We start from the raw sequence: 26,513 nt of genomic DNA, 5'->3' as shown, positions 1-26,513 counted from the left end.
CAGCTACACAGCTGAGAACAGAAGTGACGTGTTTTTCTTTATTGAGCATCTCCTATGCACTAGGTAGCCTATGAAATTCTCCTTGTGAGGCTGCAGAGATGGCTCCACATGGAGGCTCCAGTCCTATGGGATCCAACACCCTCTTGTGGTCTCCTTGGGCACCAGTCATGCATTGGGTATACACACAGGTACATAGGCATAACACCATACCCATAAATTAAAAGTAAGAAAGTTCTGTGTGCACACTAGCTCTGTGGTATCTTGCCAGCTGTGCCACTTGGATAGGGCATCAGCTCCCATGTGACTTTGTCTCCTTATCTTGAAAATGGGAAATAACTGCAGCACCAGAAAAGGTTATTTTTTAGTATTTAATAAATTCATATATATTTCACTGATTCCAAAAGTGCCTGGTTGACCAGGTGTAGAGGTGCATGCCCTTTAATCCCACTACTCAGAAGGCAAAGGCAGGTGGATCTCTATGAGTTTGAGATGAGCCTGGCCTACAGAATGAGTTTTGGGATGGTCAGGGCTACAGAGAGATACCCTGTCTCAAAAAAATAGTGCCTGATGGGTGGTGAGCACTCGGTAGGTGATTTCGGGCCACCTCAGCTTCAGAACACCGTTGGGAGGTGAATATGACTGTGTTGCCCTGAAGAAGTGCTGAGGCTCAGGAAAGAGCCTTGCTTGAGAGCTCATGCTATAGGGAAAGCCAAAGCTGCCTGACCAGGGGTCTGGAAGTCATTTACCTAAGGTCAAGGCAAAACCTGAATGGCAGAGGCAAGGAAAATGCTTGGCAGTGACTCCAAGTCTGGTGTTCTGTCGTTTAGACGAATGCCCCTTTTCTTTATGGCCATTGCATCGTGGTGAAAATGACTTGAAAATTCCCCTTGAATTTTGTTTCTTTCTCTGTGGTTGCTGCTGTTGTTGTTGTTGTTGTTGATCTGGGGATGGGAGGGAGTCTGCCACCCAAAGAACTGACCCCATTCTTTGTCAGACTCAAAGCCCTGAGGCTGCCTTCCATGTACATGCACTGCAGAATCCACCCCAATGGAGAAGTCCATGGGCAGCCCTTCCGCTGTTGAGATTATGATGGGATTGTTCCACCTTCTACTCCCTGGATAGCAGAGAACAGGGACCCTTAGAAGGACACTGAGGGAGGACCGAGGCAGTAACCATAGCAACCACAGGAGGGGTTGATTGCATGCACACACTGAGCTTCCCCGCCCCCAACTCCATCCATGCTTACCTAAAAAGTTTCTATTTGGTTTTTTTAGCTTTCAAAGATAGTCGTGGGAGGTTCTGTGTCAGAGTCTCTCCAGCAGGATTGCGATGACAGAACTGTTGTCCTAATAACTGGACCCCAAGCAAGGGACTTACCAAGAGAACAATGCCACTAGAATCCTCACATCTTCCCATTCTGTTAAGATTTTTTTCCCAATTATTATATCTCTTACCACTAAATACTAGACTCACCACAGCAGGGCAGACTTGTAGTTGTGAGAGAGAAAAAACAAATTATGAAGAGCAGCAGGCTTGGACTGGGACTGATGGAGCGTGTGATCAAACGGGACTCTCTGAACATAGCTGACAATGAGGGCAGACTGAGAAGCCAAGGACAATGGCACTGGTTGGGGAAAAGGGGGCTTGTTAATGCAGGGGCTGTAGGATTGTGGAGAAGCTGTTGTTAATACAGGGGCGAGAGGATTGGGTGAGGCTGCTGTTAATGCAGGGGATGAGGGATCATGGTGAGGCTGCTGTTAATGCAGGGGATGGGGGATCATGGTGAGGCTGCAGTTAATGCAGGGGTTGTAGGATTGTGGAAAAGCTGCTGTTAATGCAGGGGAGGAAGGATCCTGGTAAAGCTGCTGCTATTGCAGGGGTGGAGGGATCAGGTGAAGCTGCTGTTATTGCAGGGGTGGGAGGATCAGGTGAAGCTGCTGTTAATGCAGGGGTGGAGGGATCAGGTGAAGCTGCAGTTAATGCAGGGGATGGGGGATCCTGGTGAAGCTGCTGATAATGCAGGGGAGGAAGGATCCTGGTGAAGCTGCTGTTAATGCAGGGATGGGACTGAGGTGAAGGGGGTCAGCCCTAGCTGCTGATTTTATTATTGCATGCCTTTTAAAAATTCCCTTGTCATCTTTCTTCCTGGCATCCGAGGTTGGGCATGCCCTCCCCACCTCCTTTCCCCTCCATCACAGCTCTCTTCCCCATCCTGAAACAAACCCCACCATCATGTCCCATGGAGCAGGAGCTGCCTCAACCTGCGTGCCATGCCCTGTTGGTGATCTGAGCTGGAATTCATAGGGTCTGTGAGCTGAGACAGGAGGACAGTTACATCTTGATCGTCATTAGCTTCAAAGAGAACGTTAGCATTCTATCTAAATGTGGATGTGGGCAGTAAGCCACAGTGACACGCTCAGGACTTGTGACTTTGTCACACACAGAAATGACAGATGCTTTTAGATGATACTGTGGATACTTTGAAATGTCATTTGTCCCTGCCTCAGAGTTGTGGCAAATTTCAAATCCTTTTCCACAACTCATCATTAATTTATTATTTATTTTAGGAAGCATATGTTGCTAGATCACACATTTGGTCAATATAATAATCTATTTTTGTATGCTTGATTTCTTCATTATCCCACTTTCCAGGCCATGCATCATTTGAGAAAGGGTCCCTTGGCGTCACTGCACGGCCAATGGGATGTACCAGCACTAAACCAGGTTAGAAACATGTTCTAGAAGTTTCCTCTGCATGTGGGTAAAGACTGGGTATGAGAAAAGCATGTTCCAGAGGAAACCACAATGTCGTAATATCTAGAAGTGGGTCTTCTTTTGAAGGCCAGATCATTTCTTTGGACCCATATAGCCAAACTTAAAAGCCACAGTCCTTGTGGCTCCCTGCAGCACCTGTGGTGACACCTACAGCCAACCCCTGTTCTCTGCTCCCTAAGGACACAGGGAGTTCCCTCTGAGCGGATGTGAGCTTAAGAACGCACAGGCTCAAAGAGGAGGGCCTTGCTGTGGTGGCATGTGGGTGGCCACACTGTGGGCATGTGCTGGGGCTGCCTGGTGGTTGCAACTGAACAGCGTGTGCCTATTTACACCTGTGGGGTGGGGTGGGGGCTCACAGACCCAGAGATGGGGTGGGGCAGTGGGGGGAGCTTGGGGCTCCTGCTCCCCTGTGGCTGTCTCACTTCACAGCAGGAGGTATGTACGATTAGGAAAACTTGCCATTTCGGGGTTTTTCTGTTTTGTTTTGTTTTCTAACCTGTTGCCATTTGATGTCACCCACTGGGAAATGTGCCCTAAAAGAGTACTTCGGTCATCAGGCTGGCAGGTTACCCAAACAGCACAGGCATATGGGACACCGTGTGGCGTGGCAGTGGGCCTCTCTCTGGCTGGGCCAAGGCAGGCATTCCTCCACCGCCCTCTGCCTCTCACATGACATCAGACCTCCAAACAGCCCACAGACCTGGGAACTCCTCTGCTCCCCTCCCCCCCACCAAAGGATTTTAGTCCTTAATCCAGTAGTTACAGAGAATGAACCTGATTCATTCCAGATGTCCCAAGGCTTCATGGCAAAGGCTGATGAGGCTCTGAATTCCTCTGCTATCTGGGAAGCAGCCTTTCTCTCAACATTTACACCGATGGGACAGGAAGCTCTTGAGCCACCGAGAGGGACCAGGAGACAGGGTGGGGGTGGAGTATTAGGAGAAACAAGGTTGTTGGTGCACGTGTTGGCCCTGCCGTTAAATGGATTACTGAATGGGCTGGTTCTGCGGCCAGAGTCCCCAGGGATATGAGCACAGTTACTTTAAATAATATGGACTGACTATGCTTCTCCAAACCTTGCCAGGGAGCTGCTGTTTTCATTTGTTTCTCTTCAGTAAATGTGTTTTACCCTGACTCTACGAACTAACACTGACCCCGGTGGGTGCAGTTAAGGAACGTGAAAAGTATTTCTACCTTTGTATAAATGGATTTTCAGTCCAGATACTCAGTCCTAGGAACCATCTCTCTGACCAGCTGCAGGAATGGGGGAGTGCCTTCCAGAGTCCTCCATCTCCGGCTGGAGCTAAGTGCCCCGTGGGCCTGTTCCATGAGACTAGGAAGGATCCACAGAGCATGGCCAGATGCAAAGAGAACGTTGGCAGTTACATGTGCATATTCTATTTAATGGTTTGTGTTTACACACTGTTGAGGATATAAAAGCATACATATGAAAGTTCTAATCATCTTTAATTCTCCTCAGGAAATATGTCCCAAGACTAGTAGAAAATGCCTGAAACTATAGCAAAACTTAAATCTTAGAAACTGTATTAGTTGGGGTTCTCTAGAGAAGCAGAATTGATAGAATGAATATATGTATTCATATACGTGGGATTTATTAGAGTGGCTTATAGGTTATGGTTCAGTTATTCCAACAAAGGCTGTCTCCTGATGGGAAAATGCAAGAATCCAATAGCTGTTCAGTACACAGGTCTAGATTCCCAACTGGTCTTCTGTGTGTACTGGACTCAGAAAGAAGCGGCTCATAGCAGAAAAGGAATGAGCTTGTCTGCCAGGGTGAGGGCAAGCGGACAGAGAGCAAAGGCTTCTGCTTTCCGTGTCCTTACTCAAGCTGACAGCACAAGGTGTGACCCTGACTTAAGGTGAATCTTTGCACCTCAGATCATCTGGATTTAGGCAAGATCTTCCCACTTCAAATCATTCAGTCAAGAAGAAAATCCCTCACAGGCATACCCAGCCATCTCGATTTTAGTTAGTTCCCGATGGAGTCAAGTTGACGACCAAGAATAGCCATCACATAAACCACATTTTCTCTCTATATTTACAAATAAGACAGAGTAAAATTACTAACAGTAGAGTAATAATAGTAATATGCCATAATAAAATGACTGTTATTATAGAATTAGTATTGATATTCTCTTTGAGCCCATTAAGTAAAACATGAAAACAGAGACTTGGCCACATGCACTTTGACACTGAAGTCCCACACCCAACCACCCATGTCCTGGCTTAGGAGGTGGAGCCTTGCACCAGGGACAGGCTTTAGGGCTTACAGCCTATCCTACTTCCAAATGTTGCTTTCTCAACTTCCAGTGTGCAGTTGAGATGGTGATGAACCATTTCCTCTTCTTGTCGCCATGCCTCCCCTGATGGTATGGACTTTCTTCTGGAGCCAGAAGCTAAAATAAGCGTGCAAGTTGCTTTGGCCGTGGCATTTTGTCACAGCAGCCTAGAGTAACTAATACAAGCCACATTCTCTTCCCAGCATTAGGATGATAGTTGCTTGTTGTTCCTAGTTTCCATGCTGCCCCCTTATGATTGTACCTAGCTCCTGGGTGTGTTCTTGTCTTTTGTTGTTTGTCTTTTACTTTTGAGAATGGGTATCATGCATTTCACTGGCTTCACTCTTGCTAGTTAGCTGAGGATGACCTTCAACTAATGATCCTCCTGCCTCCGCCTGTAAGTGCTGGCCTTACTGGTGTGTACCACCATGCCTGGTGCTGCTTTCTGGTTGAATTCTATCTAGTGAACTGACTGGCATAGGCTGTTTTCCTGTGTGGACTTGTGAGAAGTAGAGATTCGAATCCTGGTCGCCATGGGGATGAGGTTAAATAGTACTGCCGTTGGCGTTCAAGTCAGTTAATGAACCACTACCATATTTAATCCCCATTGGTTCTGACAACCCTGTTAGTGCTGAAAGTTCCCGAGTCTCTTTAGTTCATCCTCTAAGACATGTTAATAAACATGGATGCATTTTCCTCCCTCTGTTCCGGAGATAGCTTTACTGTTTACCTCCCATGGCTTGGTCTTGGTCTTCATAACACTCGTGACTCTGGAGTAGCTGATGAGGTCAGTTCTTCTGGTATCTCACCCCTGCCAGCTGATGTTGCCAGCTTTTAACTCTTGATGTATAGAAATGTCACAGATCTGAGAGTGGAAGTTTTTGTCATTGGTCGCAGCGCAGTCAGTTTTTATCAAGAGCAGTTGCCAGTGTGGCAGAGAAGAGGTCCGGAATTGGCTTAGAGCAGAAATGTATCCATAGAAATCCAGGGAGCTGTGGAACAATGCTGGTATACTCATGTAGACTTGACCGTGAGAGTTCTTGGCCTTTAAACAGCTGCTGGGGGTGACCTCCTTAGCTGCGTTCTAGAACTGAATGCTGTCTGTGTCTTGGGGTGTCCACAGCTACCTTCTAGGGCTCACCAACAGGGTAGTATCTATGTGTCTAATGCTGAAAGCCTGGGCACAGCTTTAGGGCACAGACAGCATTCTATACTGAAGGTCTTACGAACAACCGTCAGCCATGGATGACTTGTGCCTGCCCCTCCTGCAGTCCTCCCATGGTCAGTCCTGGCTATAAAGCGTGTTTATTACCCATATGTGTCAGGATGTGAGGACTGAGTGGACTGGAAGTAACCATAGAAACCAAAACTATGTAGAGCTGGGCAAGTGTGAGGACCTAAGTTTGATCCCCAGAACCCACATAAAACATTGAGTGTGGTGATGCTTGCTTGTAATCTTAGTGCTGGGGAAGTGTAGATGTATCCCAGGGTCTCCCTGGACAGCTGGTCTAATGTACCCAGTGAGCTCCAGGTCAGTGACAGACCCCATCTCCAAAAACTAGGTAGGTGGCTCCTGAGGAGTGAATCTGAGGTTGACCTCTGGCTACAACCCCCACAAACACATATGTGTACTCCCTGCAGCCCCCACAAACACACATGTGCTCCCAGCATCTCCTACAAACACATACATATGCTCCCTGCAGCCCCCACAAACACACATGTGTGCTCCCAGCATCTCCTACAAACATACATATGTTCCCTGAAACTCCCACAAACACATACGTGGAGGGAACACACAGGAAAGAGACTGAAACTATGGTACCAGGGATGTACCCTTGTGGAAACCACCTGTGGACCACAAAGAAGATGTGTTATGCAGAACCTGGGGCTCCGTCCACAAGGAGCCTGGACTCCTCCTTTTCAGAAGTAACAGTACTAACTTGAGTGACAGGCTTTACCCACTGACTATTTCCTGTTGAGAACCCTGGCAGAGGACCTCGTAGCAGACATACTCTCTACATCGCTTCTATCCCTGCCCCAAATTTCTGGCCAGGTTCTGCTACCAGGAACTGCATCTTTTCTGTCCATCAGAGATGATTGGAGTGGGTGGCACCTTCCCTTGCTACAACAGCCCTTGACCAGTGACTGCCTGGAATAAGTGGACAGATATTCCTCATCCCTAATGGGATAGCCCTGAGACATGTGCTTCTTCATGGTTCCTGAGTATTCTGCAGATGACTAAGTATTAAGTTCTGGGTACCCAGAAAGGTCACTGGCTCGATGCCACAGCCCTCATCAGTTCCCCAGCATCTCCTTCCCTGTGTGAGTTTTGGAAATCAGTCCTGAAAGTACCACTTGCTCTCAAACCTGCTCCTAGAGTGTCCCTAGGACATTCCTGCTCCCCATGCACTCATGGCTCACCTTCTTGGCCCAGCATAGCACATGTGACCAACAGTACTCACGTGCCTGATGTGTAAGCCTTGAACGTCAGATTTAGGTAAAATTAATAAATTACGTTGTAGGAAAATTCACAGAGATTCATTCTCTCTCTCTCTCTCTCTCTCTCTCTCTCTCTCTCTCTCTCTCTATTTCTCAATACTCACAAGGCTATTTAACTTGTTTTGTAAGTTTTTCATCTAACGTATTTTGGCCATATTCCTTCCCCTCCCCCAGCTCCTTCCAGATTGCCCTCCATTCTCACCCCACCGGATAGTTTACAAGTGGGTTTTTAAGAGATAAATACTATCACTGTGGCTTTTCTTTCCGGTGCTAGGATTAAGCTTGGAGCCTTACAGATGCGAGGCAAGCACTCTGCTGCTGAGTCACATCCCCAGCCTTCAAGCTGATGGCTTTTTTAAGTATCCAATTTGGTTTACTTTATTTTTCCTGTAGTTGTAACGGAAAAATTCTCTTTAGTGATAATTTTGATGGGTATGATTTACTTGGCTACACTTAGAGACCTTGCATAGTTAGTGCCCTTCACTTAGTCCACTTCAATGCCAGCAGCGAGAGGAAATCATACTTTATGGCAAGTAGCTTATATCTCCAGGTAAGGTCACAGTGTAGGTCTTTAAGAACATTAAAAAATTATCGAGTGGTGGTGTGTGCAGGGTGGAGTATCTGGACAGGAGGAAAGTCCTCTTCCCATATGGATTCAGCAGAAGTCACCGATAACATAAAGCATCCAGTTTACCCAGTGAGGAACTTTGGGTGGTCATTGTGTTCCTTGGAAGGAATGAGTCCAGAGAACAAGTGCAACCAAGAATCTAGGGCCTCACACAGCGCCCAGCTGGTTACCAGCAGCACCTGACATTGGGAACAGTGAATGAATTCTTGCTAAAGAATTAGGAGCCCCTTAACATGTTCAAAAAGTAGCTGCTTTAACATGTATTAGGGCTGCAGAGATGGATCAATGGTTAAGAATACTGACTGCTTATCCAGAGGTCCCAGGTTCAATGCCCAGCACCCACATGGTAGCTCACAGCTGTCTTTAACTCTAGTTCCAGGGGAACTGACACCCTTTTCTGACCTCCGTGGACACTAGGCGTGTATATAATACACAGACATCCATACAGGCAAAATGCCCATATAGATAACACAATACTAAGGTATATTCTGGAGTAATTTTTAATAAAAAAATAAGCAATATGTGTTCAGCAAGATATGAAAGTGCTGGAAGATGGGCCTTCTAGAAACAGTACAGTTCAAATCTTTGGTGACTGTTGAAGATGCCTTTCACATGGAAATACCAAAGGCATCTATGTTCAAATGTCAGAGGAGACCGCTTGTTGGTCCCCAGCTGCTCAGCCCCGAAATAATCACATATTATTTAAATCACTGCTTGGCCCATTAGCTCTAGCTTCTTGTTGGCTAACTCTTACATGTTAATTTAACCCATTTCTATTCATCTGTATAACCACGTGGCTGTGGCTTATTGGCTAAAGTTCCTGTGTCTTTCTCCAGCTTCTCCCTGACTCCTCCTTCTTTCTCCCAGCATTCAGTTTAGTTTTCCCTGCTTACCTATGTTCTGCCCCATCAACAGGCCAAGGCAGTTTCTTTATTCACCAATGGTATTCACAGCAAAAAGAGAGGAATTCTACATCATTCAAAAGAACATGACCCACTTAAAAGGCTGCACGAACAAATTAGAATTAATGGGAAAATTTATCGGAGGATAAAATTCCTTGAAAATTAGAAAGATTGTCCTTCATTAAATAAACAAGCACCCACGGAATGTCTGGCGTACAACTGTGCTCAATTGTTTTAAACTTTTGGCAGGGCTGTCTCAGAAGCTGTTCTTCACAGAGCCCTGTTCTATTCAGATATCTTTAAAAAGAACCTTTCTTGCCAGAGCCCTTCCTGATGGAGTTTGTTCTCAGAGAGCCACAGCATGGAGAGCTTAGGGAATTTGATGGTAGCTCCAGCTCAGACCTGGCCTGGCTGGGTGACCTCAGCTGAGTGGGTCCTCTCTCAGACTCAGGTTCTCCTGGGAAATGTGAGGGCTGAGGTGATGGTCTGCCATGGAGTTGTTGGGGGTGTTTGCTGGCGCATGCAATGATGCGGCTCCTAGAACTCCCTTGGGAGAGCCTGGCCTCTGACCACCCACGCAAGGATGAAATAACAGACACAACAGTTCCCTTTGAGGCATTTCATGGTGCTCTCAGTTGTTGAAGAACGTCTTCCTAATTGTGAGGAAATTGCCTTCCCTTAGAAAGTTGGTGCAAGACTGATTTTGCCCCTGGGAGTGCAGTGGTAAGCAATCCAAGACAAAGGCCCCTGCCTTCTACTGTTAGACCCTGCTGGTGAAAGCACAGTTCCTTGTCCCTAATTAAGATGTGAGATCTACCAGTAGCCACATATCAAACACAATGACTCTCCCTCCCCCAGAGCTAGCTATCAACTGCCAATAGTTCCTCCCACCCCTCTGCTGCAGTTCGGTTTGGATGGATCTTGTGCAGGTAAAGCCGCAGCTCTTGTGACGTCCTAAGTGGCATAACCATGTCCAGTCTGGAAGTTGTGTTTCACAGCACTGGTCCCATACCCTTACACACATAGACAGGACCAAGTGGGCTCAGTGGGTGTGGTGGTTTGGATGCAAATGGCCCCCCATAGGGTCATATATTTGAATGTTGGGTCCTCGGTTGGTGGGACTGTTTGGAAAGGATTGTGAGTTATGACCTCATTGGAGAAGGTATTTCACTGAGGTTGGGCTATGAGGTTTCAAAAACCCCTGCCATTCCCAGTTAGTGATCTCTCTCTCTGTCTCCCTCCCTTTCCTTGTGGCTGTGGATTAATTACATGTAAGCCTTTGGCTAATGCTCTAGTCCATGCCTGCCTGCCGCCATGTTCCCAGCTAATGTTCTAGCGCTATGCCTGCCTGCTACCGTGTTCCCAGCAAATGCTCTAGTCATGATGGCCATGGACTCTAACCCTCTGGAAATGTGAGCCCTGATTAAATGCCTTCTTTCATAAGTAGCCTTGGTCATGACGTTTTCTCACTACAAGAGTGAATTATCAGCGAGAGAGAGAAGGGGGATACGAAGTTGGGTAGGGGAGGTGAAAGGAGAAATTAGGGGTATAAATGATCATGTTTAATTGTTCAAATGTATGAAACTTCTTAAAAATTTTAAAAATTAGTGCCAGGCGGTGGTGGCGCACGCCTTTAATCCCAGCACTCGGGAGGCAGAGGCAGGCGGATCTCTGTGAATTCGAGACCAGCCTGGTCTACAAGAGCTAGTTCCAGGACAGGCTCCAAAACCACAGAGAAACCCTGTCTCGAAAAAAAAAAAAAAAAAAAACAAAAAAAAAATTAGTATGTAGCCACCTTGGTAAAGAACGAGTAGAGCTAATGAGGATTCAAGAGGCCGGTGAGCTCACAGTGAGATGTCTGTTATTCACACGACATCAAGAAGGCCCTCCTGGCGCCATGGCAGATGGGACTCAAGGACATGGGTGAAAATGGAGAGGAGAGGGCTTTGTGGACACGGGCAGCTCTTGGTTCTTACCCAGTCCCCTTAGTTTCTGCTTCAGGGTTTCCTTGTCTCTGAAAGTGTGACTCTCATAAGTTCCTGTGAGGGTTCAGAAAGGCTTGTTTGACAGTACTGGGCCCCATGCTAGCAAATCGTATTTTCGTTTCATTTCTAAGAATAACTCAGGGAGCAGCAGCCTACTGTTTTGGTTATAGAGTTTTAGCTCTAGAGAAAGAATGAAAACAACTTTGAGGTTTCTTTTAAAAAGTTTTGAGTTCACATTTTACCCTGGAAGGTGCCTGGCGTTCCTTAATCACAGACCCACGCTGGAATCACTTGACTATGAAAACCCAGGGATGACCTTACTGCGTGATTAAGTGGCAGAGGCCCGTGTTGTGGGGCCTGGCATAAGTTCAGATGTCCCTGGCCTGATTCCTTGGCATTTATACATGAGAGAAAGAGGCTAGTCTTGTGAACTACGACACTGGCAAAGGCAGTGGTTCTGTAGCCCGTGGTGCTGTGCCTACCTATGTGGTCTCTGCTTAATATCCCACAGAGACTGGTCACTCTGAGGTGACTGGACATCTCTGAGCTTGTCTGCAAGTCCTTCTCTTGATAGAGCTAGGTTAATGCTGTCACATAATTCAAGGTCTGAGGAGTCTTTCTTTCATGTTACAAAAGCAAACGGGGACAGAAATAACCCATCAATTGTTTAAAACCAGAGTGGCCAACAATAATAAATCATTGCCACAATAGCTTGAGGTCAGGGTCTTAATTCATTGGAGACCATTCAAGAATTTAAAACTCTTCTCTGAGTTAATTTTTCACATCTTGTTTGGATCCCTGGAGCTCTCGCTTCCAAAGCAAGGCCATCAGATTTCTTGTTGAGCATGTTTTTCTTGTTGGCATGCCAGACCCACTGGAGTGGGGCTTCTTTCCGGAGATGGATAATGATGTTCCTTCCCCCCAAATCTATATTTCAAAGAATAGTAGCCTATTGAGTGCTTGAATAGTCCTCTTCTCTTGCACACTGTATTAGCTATGTTAATTGAAGCAGACAGCATAACATATGCCAGTTGATTTAAGTCTAGTTTATTGGAAAGATATGAGCTGGTTTAGATGAGACTTCTAAGGGGCCCGGAGGGGGCGACCAACTTCAACAGGAAACAAGGGAGGCAAGGTTTATCTCGAGGAAGCGAATTCTGGTTCTTTAAACCTTCTGCAGCCACGCCAGGTAATCACAGGACCGCAATGGCCTTATGAAGCACTCAAAATTCAGAGCTGTGGTTGGGAACATTATCACCAAAGTTAAGCCACTGAACATCCTTAGAAGACAGGACTGCTTAATCAGATGCCCACAGCTTAGTGACCATGAGAAGTACCTTCCCCCTATCTGTTGATGTACTCCTCACATCTATCATCGAGCCACTGAGCCAAACAACCAAAAGAGACAGCTGTCCATTGCACAAACTCTGAGGCTTCTCCACATCTCCCTCTGGAATGACTCTATTTTGCCCAGAGCTTATATGACTTGGTCCTCATCCTTGTTATCACCTTTATCCCCATCACATCATCCTTGGCCCATTCACTTCCCTGCTCTCCTTGACATTGCCACAACCCAACATCCTCCCCTTCTCTCCTCTCCCTGCCTTTGACTCTGTTTCACTTTCAGTGACACATACCAACAGCTCCAAAGGAAGTTCGAATTCTCCAACCACACCCAACAGCCATGCCTCATGCTCTGCTCATTCAGCTTCCGCCTTTCCATGTGCTCACCAGGTCCCACCAGCCACTTTCCCCGTCAACGTGTTCCTTCATTGTGCCTCTCCCATTCACGTACAAATGCACTGTGATAATTCCTATCTCACAGCCCACTTCCCCAGCCGCTCTACCCTGTTGTTCCCCTCCCCTCCGCTGAGAGAAGCACCTTCCCACACCCACCTGAACTCACGATTCTGATGAGCTCCTCTGTCATGCCAGTCAGGCTCTCTACCCTGGTTCACTCGTGGAATTCACACAAGGTCACCAGTGACCTTTGTGTACATCAAGCTTCGTCCATGCTGGCCACAACCCAATATGGGTTTTATATAACTGAACGTGGAGGACTGCGAAATCCTGGTCCTGGTTCAGAAATAGGTTTCTGAACTCACGATAAGTTCGGTTTAACTCAGATTTACGATGCTCCTGGCAGTGTTAGCCCACATTACATCACCTAGCCTCTTTGTAGAGCCTCCATTCTGAACTTTATGTGCCGTCATCCCCACAGTGCCAAAGACCACTGCCTAAATATTCACACTCACAGGTGAGGCCTCTCTCCTACAGCCTGTAGTTTTTTTGCTGTCCATACCATGTTTTCTGCTTTTATAGAAGCATAATGATTTAATTATAGGAAACAAACGGTTTTAATAATGTTCTACTATTACTCTTTATTACGTATAAAATGAGTCTATTTTAAAATCTGTTTTAAATAACATGCTTATCCTTTGAGTCTTTCATGCATTCATACATGTATACAATGTATTTTGATCATAGTTAGCCCCTCCTCTTCCTAAAACTTCCCAAACATCCCCCTACCTCCTCACAATTTCATCTTCTCTCTTTCCTTGACCCGCTGAGTCCACTCTGTGGCCCCATACCCGTGAGTATATGAGCAACACGAATTAGTATGTACAAGGATTACTGTGCTACACAGATTATCATACCCATGTCATTAGAATACAAACTTGCTTTCGTCTTTAATAGATATTCAATGTATATGTATACCAAAGAATTATCTTAAAATAGATTTATGGTTTATTACCAATAATGCTTGATCTGTATACTTGTTTCATATACTGACTTACCCAGGGTCATGTAAACACTTCTCAGACACTCTACTGATTGGCATTAATTGTCAGCGTGATATAATTTAGAATCATCTGGGAATGAAGTGAGGGTCTGTGTAGATCAGGCTGGCCTTTCAGCATGTGTGTGTGTGGGGGGGGTTCTGGATTGCATTAATGAAGTGAGGGTCTGTGTAGATCAGGCTGGCCTTTCGGCATGTCTGTGTGTGTGGGGGGGGGGTTCTGCATTGCATTAATGAAGTGAGGGTCTGTGTAGATCAGGCTGGCCTTTCGGCATGTCTGTGTGTGTGGGGGGGGGGTTCTGCATTGCATTAATGAAGTGAGGATCTGTGTAGATCAGGCTGGCCTTTCGGCATGTCTGTGTCTGTGGGGGGGGGCTTCTGGATTGCATTAATTGACTGGGAAGACCCAACACACTGTGCATGGCACCGTCGTCTGCATTTGGGTCCTGAACTGTAAGAGAGAACCAGAGCTGTGTGATGATGTATTCAGTCTCTCTCTGTGCTGACTGAGGAGGGGCTGTATCTAGGCGTTTTTAAGTTTTCTTCCATATTGACTTCCCAGCATTCAACAACCCAGAATTGTGATCTGAAATAAACCCTTTGTCCTGTAAGTTGCTTTATTGGAGTATTTTATCACAGCAATATAAATAAAACTCGGAGAGCTGTATAGGGGTCACATGTAAAAATGTCTAAACCCTGCTCTACTTAACTAGTTTTAGTGATCAGTTCTAGTTCCTCATGCTGATCTGACCTTCTGCCATGCTGGACAAGCCTGACATTCCTCCCTCAGAAAGAGTTTTATGTGGCCGCTCAGTGTCACCTGTCCTGGTTTCCTTCCTCCATACCTAGCTACACCTGTCTCCTCTCATCAGACCCTAAATGAGAAAGTACAGCTCCATCTACACCCATTCTCTGGTGTCCTTCAAATTCACCCCACGTATAGATCTCCAACCCAAATGCCTCCAACTCCCCGCTCATGTGTCAAGCTGCCTCTGTGTTTTCTATAAAATGCAACAGGCACTTGGTTTATCTCTGCTAAGCCTTCTCTACATACAGTCTTTCCCTTCCCACTAAACGGCAGCCCTAAATGTGGTTGTTGAATCTCGAAGCCCTGGAGCCGCCCTTGGCTCTTCATCTACTAACATCCCTCTTCCAACTCTTGAGAAAAATCCAAGGTTGGCACAACCTTGGAAACACCTCCAGTATGACTCTTCTCCATACTTCAGCTGCAAGGGCCTGGCTTGACCTTTCACCTCTTCCCCCTGACTTATTGCAGGAGGTGCCTCCCCCAGCTTTTCTCAAGTGTTCCACAGAAGATTTGCATCATATATAGTAGGAGCCTCCCCCTGACGTGGTCCCAAGAGCCATTACTTCTTAGCTCAGAGCTGGTAGGGAATCCCATGTGTATCCTATTTACACCACGGTCTTGACGGTGACACCCCAGGACCTACAGAGCCTCATTTTCTTTACATCTCTGGGCATTTCCTCTCAACCTGATCAATACTCTCTGGCCTCCTTCTCTTCCTGGCACATGCCAGCTCTGTGCCCCCCTCAGAGATCCTCCTTAGCAAGCCTCCATTCCACACATCCTGCTCTCTGGTGAGAGGCCACCTCCTCATCGAGGCTCCCCTGACTACTGTACTGAAAATTGCAGCCTACTCCTCCAGGTCAGGTAACTTCCTACCCTCCGAGGTTTCTCCAGCTGGTTATGAGTATTTTCTGTCTCCTTGACGTGACAGGAGTCTGTCTCCAGGGTCTTACGTTCCTTTCCGGTTGTTAGGATAAAATTCTCCAACGAAGGAGCTTTGAGGGAGACTGGGTATATTTTGGCTTGCACTTCCAGGTTACAGTCAGTCACAGCAGGAAGTCACAGCAGTGGACATTTAAGGGCCATGGTTCATTGCGTCCACGCTAAGAAGCAGAGACAAACTCTTGTACTCAGCTCTGTTTCAGAGTCTACAGTCCATGCCCAGGGAAGAGCACCACCCACAGTGAGAAGAGTCTTCCTACCTCAGTTAGCACTGCACACAGACGTGCCCAGGGAAGGGTACCACCCACAGTGAGAAGAGTCTTCCTACCTCAGTTAGCACTGCACACAGACGTGCCCAGGGAAGAGTACCACCCACAGTGAGAAGAGTCTTCCTACCTCAGTTAGCACTGCACACAGACGTGCCCAGGGAAGAGTACCACCCACAGTGAGAAGAGTCTTCCTACCTCAGTTAGCACTGCACACAGACGTGCCCAGGGAAGGGTACCACCCACAGTGAGAAGAGTCTTCCTACCTCAGTTAGCACTGCACACAGACGTGCCCAGGGAAGAGCACCACCCACAGTGAGAAGTGTCTTCCTACCTCAGTTAGCACTGCACACAGACGTGCCCAGGGAAGAGCACCACCCACAGTGAGAAGAGTCTTCCTACCTCAGTTAGCACTGCACACAGACGTGCCCAGGGAAGAGCACCACCCACAGTGAGAAGAGTCTTCCTACCTCAGTTAGCACTGCACACAGACGTGCCCAGGGAAGAGCACCACCCACAGTGAGAAGAGTCTTCCTACCTCAGTTAGCACTGCACACAGATGTGCCCGGAGGCCATCTCCCAGGCAGTTCTGGATTCTGTCACATTGACAGTCAACACAAAACATCACATCTGTGATGACAAAGATACAGGATCTGCTCAGAAGAACTGAATGGAGGAATTTCACATAAAACTTTTTAAATGTTTTCAAGCTTTCCCACTTGATGTGTAGAGTTTCCTGGGAGCCATGTGACAGTCTAGTGAATTCAAAAGCACAGAAGCCCATGTTCTAAGTAAAAGGAAAACAAACAAAAAGCAGAGGCCCATGGGTGCTGGTTCTCCAAGGCCATGTTCCTCTTGGGTGGGGCTCCTGAGAGTTGGGTTCCCATTCCCAGCACCCCACACTACTACCTCCTGCTATATCACGTAAGTAAGGCTACTGATCACTCTTTGTTTTTCTTTGCAGTGTTGATGAGAAAACCCCATACCTAGCTTTAGGGGCTGTGAAGAATATCTCTCTAAACATCTCCATCTCCAACCTTGGGGACGATGCCTATGATGCCAATGTGTCCTTCAACGTTTCCCGGGAACTCTTCTTCATCAACATGTGGCAGAAGGTAGGAGAGCTCCCCTGAGAGGAGCCCATGTGGCAGAAGGTAGGGAGAGCTCCCCTGAGAGGAGCCCATGTGGCAGAAGGTAGGGAGAGCTCCCTTGAGAGGAGCCCATGTGGCAGAAGGCAGGAGAGCTCCCCTGAGAGGAGCCCATGTGGCAGAAGGTAGGAGAACTCCCCCGAGAGGAGCCCATGTGGCAGAAGGAAGGGAGAGCTCCCTTGAGAGGAGCCGTTTGCTGTCTCCAACACCTGCTGACTTGTTTGTAGCATGGGGCATGCAATGAGGCTACAAAAACCACTCCTTGATAAGGAACTTGGAGTTACCAGAAATGCCCTTCCATCCTGAAGTGAGGACGTGGCTGGCACAGCCCAGAGTGCCTACCTTATGTCGTGTTCCGTCCCTTCTCTCTGGTGGACTGGCCCTCTCTGAGTGGCTACAGCTGTTTTTTCCTTCATATATACGTTCTGTAAAATTTCAGTCTTGTGTTGGTAGTTGTGAAAAATAAGTGTGGACGGACTCCTTCTTGTCATGATTCCGATCCCTGACAGTGCATTCCGTGCTGTCTGGTACATGGGTTCTACGTCAGCTGATACTTTGCCATATTTATATATTCATTCCAGCCACTTTCAAGGGATTTGAGAAAGTCCGATGATTTCCATGAGCTTTCGTAGAGTCAATCATTTATTCCAATGAGTTGAAGTTTATAGATCATGATTCCCAAAGGAAAGGGCAACTGTTGCGTTCTCTCTCCCCAATGCCCCTCGGCGCACCCACCCCTGTGAGAGAGGAAGAGGAGGCAGGACGCACCCCATTCTACCCAGTAGCTCTGGTGACAGATGTGCAGGTATTTGCAGGTTTTCCTGGTTGGCAGCGAGGGGCTCGGTGAACTGGTGTTCGCATGGAACCTGAATCACTATATGATGAAAACTTAGACCCAGGTATTAACATTATGATTCATAACAGAAACAAAATTACAGTTATGAAGTAGCAATGAAAATGATTTTATGGCTGGAGCTCACCACACCATGAGAAACTGTATGAAAGGGTCGCAGTATGGGGAAGGTTGAAAATCGTTGGTCTAAGAATTAAGATGGGGACCTCCTGGGATACTGTTCCCCAACACATCAGAACTGCCATGTGCATGCCAGCAGGACCTCTGTGGTTCCGGAAACAGTGCCCTCTAGTGCAGAGGGCTGGGCACTGGCAGTGGGAAGCTGGTGAAACACCCTGACGGGTGCAAGTCCTGTGGGCAGGGCTCTTGGCACCCGCCAGCGGGAATCTCACTTCCTAGGCCCCTGGAAGTTGTGAGTAGAGTTGCTTAGAGAGCATCACAGAGCCAGGAGTTGGGCGAGGCCTGTGTGAGCATAGGTGACGGTGTCCAGGTGTGGGAAAGACTGTGGTAGATTCTCTGGGAGATGGAGGGTTCTGACGTCACCCGTAGGTCAGCCACTTCAGTGGCCCAGTAATTGAAGTGGGAGTGTTAACGGGTGCTGCCAGATTTTATTTTTCAATAAAAACCAGAACTTCATTTTTATGTTACTTTGGCAGCTAATTAAGATGTGTTCTGAGTGTGGTATAAGCCAAACAAAACATGTTCCTGATCTTGTCCAGCCCGTAGGCCTCTGGTCTGGGCTTCCAGCCTAGCTATTCCTCCTGTGTACTAGGTCTGTTGCCCTAACCTGCTTGTCTGTCATGGGACTCTGTATCACCGGTCAAACCTTTTCCACATCCTTGGTGCATCTCACATCCTTCCCTTGGCAGCAAACTAACTAGCCAAATATATTAGCATTTGGAGGTCGTGTGTGTGTGTGTGTGTGTGTGTGTGTGTGTGTGCGCGCGCGCGCGCGCGCGCTCGTGCATGAATGCACATGTGTTTACGAATGGAAGAGAACAAAAAAGTCAATCCAGATGAAGCATCCATGTCATCTTTAAAGCTAATGACTTTTAGGATGAAATCTATGCTTCAGAACGATAGACGCTAAGCTGGAGTTTGCGTCTACAGTGTCAAGTGTGAGATGGGGGTTGTGAACACTGGTGATTTGGCAGGCTCCAACTGAAGTTCCAGCAGCCTCTCTGATGATCAGTGTAACCTTGGGCCAGGGCAACAATTTCTCGCACTATGATGTTAGTGTGTGCTAAGGATTGAGTGGAGTCTGTGCCGTGTGTGTGTGTGTGTGTGTGTGTGTGTGTGTGTGTGTGTGTGTGTGTAATGTGTCCCAACAGTGGTAGGCCCCTGCCTCCCACCGTATGCCACAACATACTATCCAGGCCCACGGTTTGCTTGGTGTTCTGGTGGTCCAACACCAGACAGAAGGTTCAGCCTGTGATTTCTCCAGCTGTGTGATGGTGCAAAGCCACACACTTCTAGCAGAAACTGTGCTTCCAGGTGTGAATTTGAGCCTTTTACCCGGTTGGTGATATGCAACGCAATCCTCTCAGAATGCTGGGCACCCTCAGTGACCTCTTACAGGAGGCACCATCAGACCAGAGAAGCGAGAAGATAGGATTCAGTGATGAGAGTGGTGGAAGGCGGAGGCGTGAGGAGGAAAGGGTGGTCGTGAGCTCGTGTGGGAGAAACACCCATAAGCAGAGCTTCGCCGAGCTGCTCAGGGCTGTAGTCCCCAATCCATCGTCATCAGTCACTGAGTCTGGCTGTGGTCTTGGTGATGGCTCCGCCTTCTAATCACCTTGAGAGACGAGATGAGGGGATGGCCCCTGGGTCCTTCTACTCCTCCCATTTACAAGGCCTAATGAGGGGCATGGTTGTCTATCGAGGAAGCTCGTTTTTGCTGTTTCTGAGAAGGGAATGGTTTGAATTTCCAGTCAGTCTGGGCTTTGCAGTCTTCGGTAACTACCAGGTCAGTTTACATCTTTATGACAAGTGGCATCAGGGCCGGTGAGTTTGTTTTGATTGTAAAGTGAGTCTTCCCACTAATATCTACCTCTGCCATGGAGCGGGTGTTCCGTTTCTCTCGGGAATCTCTCTTCTCACTTTCAAGGCAAGCGACTCAGGACGGCGCCAGATGATAAGGCCTATCAGCTTTCTAATCTGAATTGAGGGAGGATTTGGAAACCTAATGTGTTTGCATAGTTTTATATCTGAGGGGGTAGCTGACCCTTCCATGAGCGGAAGGTTCAGTGCAGGAACCGGTGTGTCTGTGCACAGGAACAAAGCGACGTGTGTCAGTGGAGATGAGGAGTCAGGCATTGCGGGGGCAGAAGTGCACCCCAACCTTCTGTGTGTAAGCAAAGTACAGTTGGCATTCCTTCACTCTTTGCTGCTCCCCTGGCCACAGAACGTGCTGATTGCCAATAGGCTCTGCTGTCTCCGGTGTCTCTTATCGAGTTAATAGTCGCCCCCAGGAAAAGGCAACCCTTAGATGTTTATAGCCGTCTTGGCCTGGCCATTAAGATGATGAATGAACTCACTGCTAACCCTTGTAAGAGAGCCTTTGGGGGGAAATCAATACTTAGAAAATAATAAGTCTCTTCCGCCCCCTTCCTGTCTTTAATCCGGTACCCTGAAACCCTGGTGACTTTACCTTGAACTTCCTGCATAATGCCAAGAGGAGATCCTCACCTGGCCCCGATCCAGGTGCCACTCTTGTCCTGTGTCTTCCCTGCTGCTCACTTCCTGTTTGGGTTGCTTCTGAAGGCCCCACCCTTTGCCCATAAAGAGCTGAGAGAAGGCGGAGGAGGGCAGGTACCCAGAGGCCAGGACTGCGATCCCTAAACCAGGTGTGTCACCTGTGAGCGCTGCCTGAGTACTGGCACAGAGAGAAAGTCTAAAGTGCAGGTCCCTGAGACTGCTGGCCTTCTGGTGGCCGTGGGCACCAGGAAGTGATGGAGAACCCCAGATGTCCATCTCCAATCACAGAGTGGCCTACGTTCTAAAGCAGAGCTCAGCTTTCCTCGGCATGAGAAGCTTTGTCTGTGCATTCGCGGCGTGTGAAGGGAGGCTCCGGTCTAGCCTGAGACATGTCAGTACAGCTACGTCTGTGACAAGTTCCAGTTAAAGATGCATCCCACCACCTTGTCTCAGTACAGCTGTGTCTGTGACAAGGACCAGTTAAGGATGCGTGCCACCACCACCTTGCCACGGTCAGATCTGTGAGATGTTGAGCAGCATTTACCCATTTCCTCTTCTCAAAGGGAAAAGAGGGGTCCTAGATTTTAGATCTTTTTTCACCAGACAACCAAGTATCTTTAAAAAAGAAATAGAGATAGCCGGGCGGTGGTGGCGCACGCCTTTAATCCCAGCACTCGGGAGGCAGAGGCAGGCGGATCTCTGTGAGTTGGAGACCAGCCTGGTCTACAAGAGCTAGTTCCAGGACAGGAACCAAAAACTACGGAGAAACCCTGTCTCGAAAATAAAAAAGAAAGAAAGAAAGAAAAAAAGAAAGAAAGAAAGAAAGAGAAAGAGAAAGATCAAAAAACTATGAAACTGCTAAGCTAAGAAAAGACAACTTAAAAATAAATAAAACTTTAAAAGCAAGGTCTGGGAACTGACTTGGATCTCCAGAGCCCAAACTGTGGTGGAAGGAGAGAACAGACTCCATGAAATTGTCTTCTGACCTCACATCAGACACACATCATACACGTGCGGTAATAAGCAAGAAGACTGGGGAGATGGCACGCTGGTTAAGCGTGGTTGCTGTTCTTGTGGGGGACACTGTTATTCTTAAAATCCGGGGGTTCCCCCCAACCAGCGGGCTCACTGAGCAGCAGCAAGCTCTGGCGGGTCCCCAGCGGTGCCGGGCGCTGGCTCCAGAGTCCGGCACCCGAGCAGTGGCAGAGTTCCCATCAGCGGGAAGCCACGCGGCAGAATTCCCAATGCACGGTGGTTGTGAGCAGACCCATGGACACAGAAAGTAGCCATAAAAGCATTTATTGAGGGAGAGAGGGAAAGAGGGAGAGAGGGAGAGAGGGAGAGAGGGAGAGGGAGAGAGGGGGGAGATAAAAGGAGAGAAAGACAGAGAGAACACATGCAAATGCCAAGGAAACAGAAAAGGAAGGGGCAAGATGGCAGTGGGAAGGTGAGAGGTAATGGGAGTGGGCGTGGCTTGTCCCTTAAAGTGACAAAGCACAACAGACACAAGTTCGATTCCCAGTGTCCACATCACCTGTAACTCCAGCTCCAAGAGGTCTGGCTTCCCTATTCTGGCCTCCATCTACCCTCATGCGTTCACACACAGACACAATTTGAAAATAATAAACATTTTGAAGTCAGGAAAAACTTGAATATCTTCTCCGGAACAGATGCTGAGTGAGAATGACGGCCTGGGTGCTGGTGGTTCCGGCGTGCATCTGTTACCAGTGCAGGGTGAAGCAAGGTGAAACAGGGCAGGACTATGGTGCTGGTGGTTCCGGGGGTGCTTCTGTTACCAATGGAGGGGGAAGCAGTGCAGGATTCGGGTGCTGGTGGTTCCAGGTGTGCTTCTGTTACCAATGGAGGGGGAAGCAGGGCAGGATTCGGGTGATGGTGGTTCCGGGGGTGCTTCTGTTACCAGCCGAGGGGGAAGCAGGGGGAAGCAGGGCAGGGCTCGGGTGCTGGTGGTTCCAGGGGTATCTGTTACCAGCGGAGGGTGAAGCAGGGCAGGACATGGCAATCTCAGGCAAAGGCCCTCCAACCCTAGCCCTCAGCTTGATCTTGCAGGGAAGCTTCCACTCAGCTCTATCCCACCATAAAGGAGGAAGTTGCACTTTTTTTTTATTTATTAAAGATTTCTGTCTCCTCCCCACCACTGCCTCCCATTTCCCTCCCCCTCCCCCAATCAACTCTTCCTCCTTCATCAGCCCGTGGAGCAGTCAAGGTTCCCTGCCCTGTGGGAAGTCCAAGGACCTCCCACCTCCTTCCAGGTTTGGATGTTCACCTTACTAGACCTGGAAGTTGCACTTTTGACCTACAAAGAGCAGGTGCTGGTTTAGAGTCATGCAGGAGGCCATTAGAGCCCCCAGTGCTTCCCGACCCCCACCCAGGATGAAATGTGACCAGGGTGTGTCAGGAAATCAAGGCCCTGCTGGCTGCCATTGAGGAGAGCAGGGAGCCCATGTAAGCTCACGTAAGAGTGTAAGCTAGCCCAGCCTCTCTGGAAAGCAGTATATGGGTTTCTCAGGAAAGAGACGCAGATCCCCGAGAGCTTCTGCTGTGTTGTCTACTACTTTTGGGTGTTCACCCAACGGACTCTGTCAACACATCTCTGAGAAACAGGGCGTCAATGTTTATCACACAACTGTTCACAATAGCCAGGTTCCTGAGCCAGCCCAGCTAGCTAAGCCTAGCAGCCATAAGAATGAAGCCGTGTTATCTGTAGGAAAATGGTTGCAACTGGAAACAGTACTATTAAGTTGTCGGGGTCTGGTGCTAGCCCAAACTCTAAATTATTTCTCTAGACCAGACCCCAACATAAACTATCTCTCTGGACTGGTGTGGAGGCGCAGAAATAAAGTCACAACTCACATGATTTCATCAGGAGGGAGATTCTCCATGTCCCCTCATGAAATCCTGAGTTCACATCTTGAAGAATTCCTCCTGCTTTATTCTCCAAACAGCTTTTATACCAAAACATGAACTGAGGGGAAATACGCCAGCATTCTGTCTCCTGGGTAACCAGGTGAATGGCTTTAGTCACATCCACAACTACCTCTGTGCTCTGTATGCTACGCGGAGGCTGAATTAGCATTTCTGTCAGGCATCCTCCAAATTACAAAGAAAGGAACAAAACAACATCCTGGCCCTTTGTTAGGGCAGCGGAGGCCTGACTGGCAGGGTACATGACCACCTCAGGTAGGGCCTATGGCTTCAGAGCCTAGCTGCCATACCAGATAGAAATATGGGCCTACATTAAGTAAATTAATCCAATCTCAGAAAAAGTGTTTCCCTCTCATTTGTGGCTCCTGTATTTTATATTGTCACATGGCATTATGGACGTGTACATTAAATGAAAGTGGAAGCGGGATTGCAGAATATAACCAGTGCTAAGCGGTGAGGGCAGGAAAACAGGACATATGTAACAAATGCATACAAGAACTCTAAATTTAAAATAACATTTTCAAAATGGGGACCTTGCGGCAGCTTGCCATGCAGGAAGAAAGCAGTGATAAGAGGCCTTTGATAATGGGCACAAAGCCAAGTTGTGTGTATGCTGGAAAAATACAAGAAATTTGAAGCTGGGACAGATGTTTAGGGCTCCAGATGAAACTCCCAGGACCTGCTCAAGGTAGACAAGGCAGGACCAGGGATGTAGCTCGGTGGTAGAGCACTCACAGAGCATGCTCAAGACCAGTGTGTTTGAAATACTTCAATCGAAATATTTCAAGTAAAGTGCTTCCATGTGTTTAAAATGTGTGAAACACACCTGGGGTTACTGCACACGCCATCATGTCTGTCTCATACACCTGGGGTTACTGCACACGCCATCATGTCTGTCTCATACACCTGGGGTTACTGCACACACCATCATGTCTACCTCATACACCTGGGGTTACTGCACACGCCATCATGTCTGTCTCATACACCTGGGTTACTGCACATGCCATCATGTCTACCTCATACACCTGGGGTTACTGCACACGCCATCATGTCTGTCTCATACACCTGGGGTTACTGCACATGCCATCATGTCTACCTCATACACCTGGGGTTACTGCACACGCCATCATGTCTGTCTCATACACCTGGGTTACTGCACATGCCATCATGTCTACCTCATACACCTGGGGTTACTGCACACGCCATCATGTCTACCTCATACACCTGGGGTTACTGCACACGCCATCATGTCTGTCTCATACACCTGGGGTTACTGCACACGCCATCATGTCTGTCTCATACACCTGGGTTACTGCACATGCCATCATGTCTACCTCATACACCTGGGGTTACTGCACACGCCATCATGTCTGTCTCATACACCTGGGGTTACTGCACACGCCATCATGTCTGTGTCATACACCTGGGGTTACTGCACACGCCACCATGTCTGTCTCATACACCTGGGGTTACTGCACACGCCATCATGTCTGTCTCATACACCTGGGGTTATAGACACACGCCACCATGTCTGTGTCATACACCTGGGGTTACTGCACACGCCATCATGTCTGTCTCATACACCTGGGGTTACTGCACACGCCATCATGTCTGTCTCATACACCTGGGGTTATAGACACACGCCACCATGTCTGTGTCATACACCTGGGGTTACTGCACACGCCATCATGTCTGTGTCATACACCTGGGGTTACTGCACACGCCATCATGTCTGTGTCATACACCTGGGGTTACTGCACACGCCATCATGTCTCTCATACACCTGGGGTTACTGCACACGCCATCATGTCTGTGTCATACACCTGGGGTTACTGCACACGCCATCATGTCTGTCTCATACACCTGGGGTTACTGCACATGACATCATGTCTACCTCATACACCTGGGGTTACTGCACACGCCATCATGTCTGTGTCATACACCTGGGGTTACTGCACACGCCATCATGTCTGTGTCATACACCTGGGGTTACTGCACATGACATCATGTCTACCTCATACACCTGGGGTTACTGCACACGCCATCATGTCTGTGTCATACACCTGGGGTTACTGCACACGCCATCATGTCTACCTCATACACCTGGGTTACTGCACACGCCATCATGTCTACCTCATACACCTGGGGTTACTGTACACGCCATCATGTCTGTCTCATACACCTGGGGTTACTGCACACGCCACCATGTCTGTCTCATACACCTGGGGTTACTGCACACGCCATCATGTCTGTCTCATACACCTGGGGTTACTGCACACGCCATCATGTCTGTCTCATACACCTGGGGTTACTGCACACGCCATCATGTCTGTCTCATACACCTGGGGTTACTGCACACGCCACCATGTCTGTCTCATACACCTGGGGTTACTGCACACGCCATCATGTCTGTCTCATACACCTGGGGTTACTGCACACGCCATCATGTCTGTCTCATACACCTGGGGTTACTGCACATGACATCATGTCTACCTCATACACCTGGGGTTACTGCACACGCCATCATGTCTGTCTCATACACATGGGGTTACTGCACACGCCACCATGTCTGTCTCATACACCTGGGGTTACTGCACACGCCATCATGTCTGTCTCATACACCTGGGGTTACTGCACACGCCATCATGTCTGTCTCATACACCTGGGGTTACTGCACACGCCATCATGTCTGTCTCATACACCTGGGGTTACTGCACACGCCACCATGTCTGTCTCATACACCTGGGGTTACTGCACACGCCATCATGTCTGTCTCATACACCTGGGGTTACTGCACACGCCATCATGTCTGTCTCATACACCTGGGGTTACTGCACATGACATCATGTCTACCTCATACACCTGGGGTTACTGCACACGCCATCATGTCTGTCTCATACACCTGGGGTTACTGCACACGCCATCATGTCTGTGTCATACACCTGGGGTTACTGCACACGCCATCAT

General features: G+C 48.1%; 1 protein-coding gene across 1 annotated transcript in view; it reads left to right on the top strand.

The window, feature by feature from the left end:
- Positions 1-26,513, top strand: part of Itga9 (integrin subunit alpha 9) — a 307,991-nt gene that overhangs the window by 183,406 nt on the left and 98,072 nt on the right. Inside the window, exon 18 of the mRNA XM_075964201.1 lies at positions 16,870-17,020. Within this exon, the coding sequence (XP_075820316.1) occupies positions 16,870-17,020 (151 nt within the window). The remainder of the gene's footprint in view (positions 1-16,869; positions 17,021-26,513) is intronic.

The sequence above is a fragment of the Microtus pennsylvanicus genome, chromosome 3 (genome assembly GCF_037038515.1).
Source record: "Microtus pennsylvanicus isolate mMicPen1 chromosome 3, mMicPen1.hap1, whole genome shotgun sequence".
NCBI classification, from domain to species: Eukaryota; Metazoa; Chordata; class Mammalia; order Rodentia; family Cricetidae; genus Microtus; species Microtus pennsylvanicus.
The sequence above is the reverse complement of the archived record's forward strand: the minus strand, read 5'-3'. Positions and strand labels throughout refer to the sequence as shown.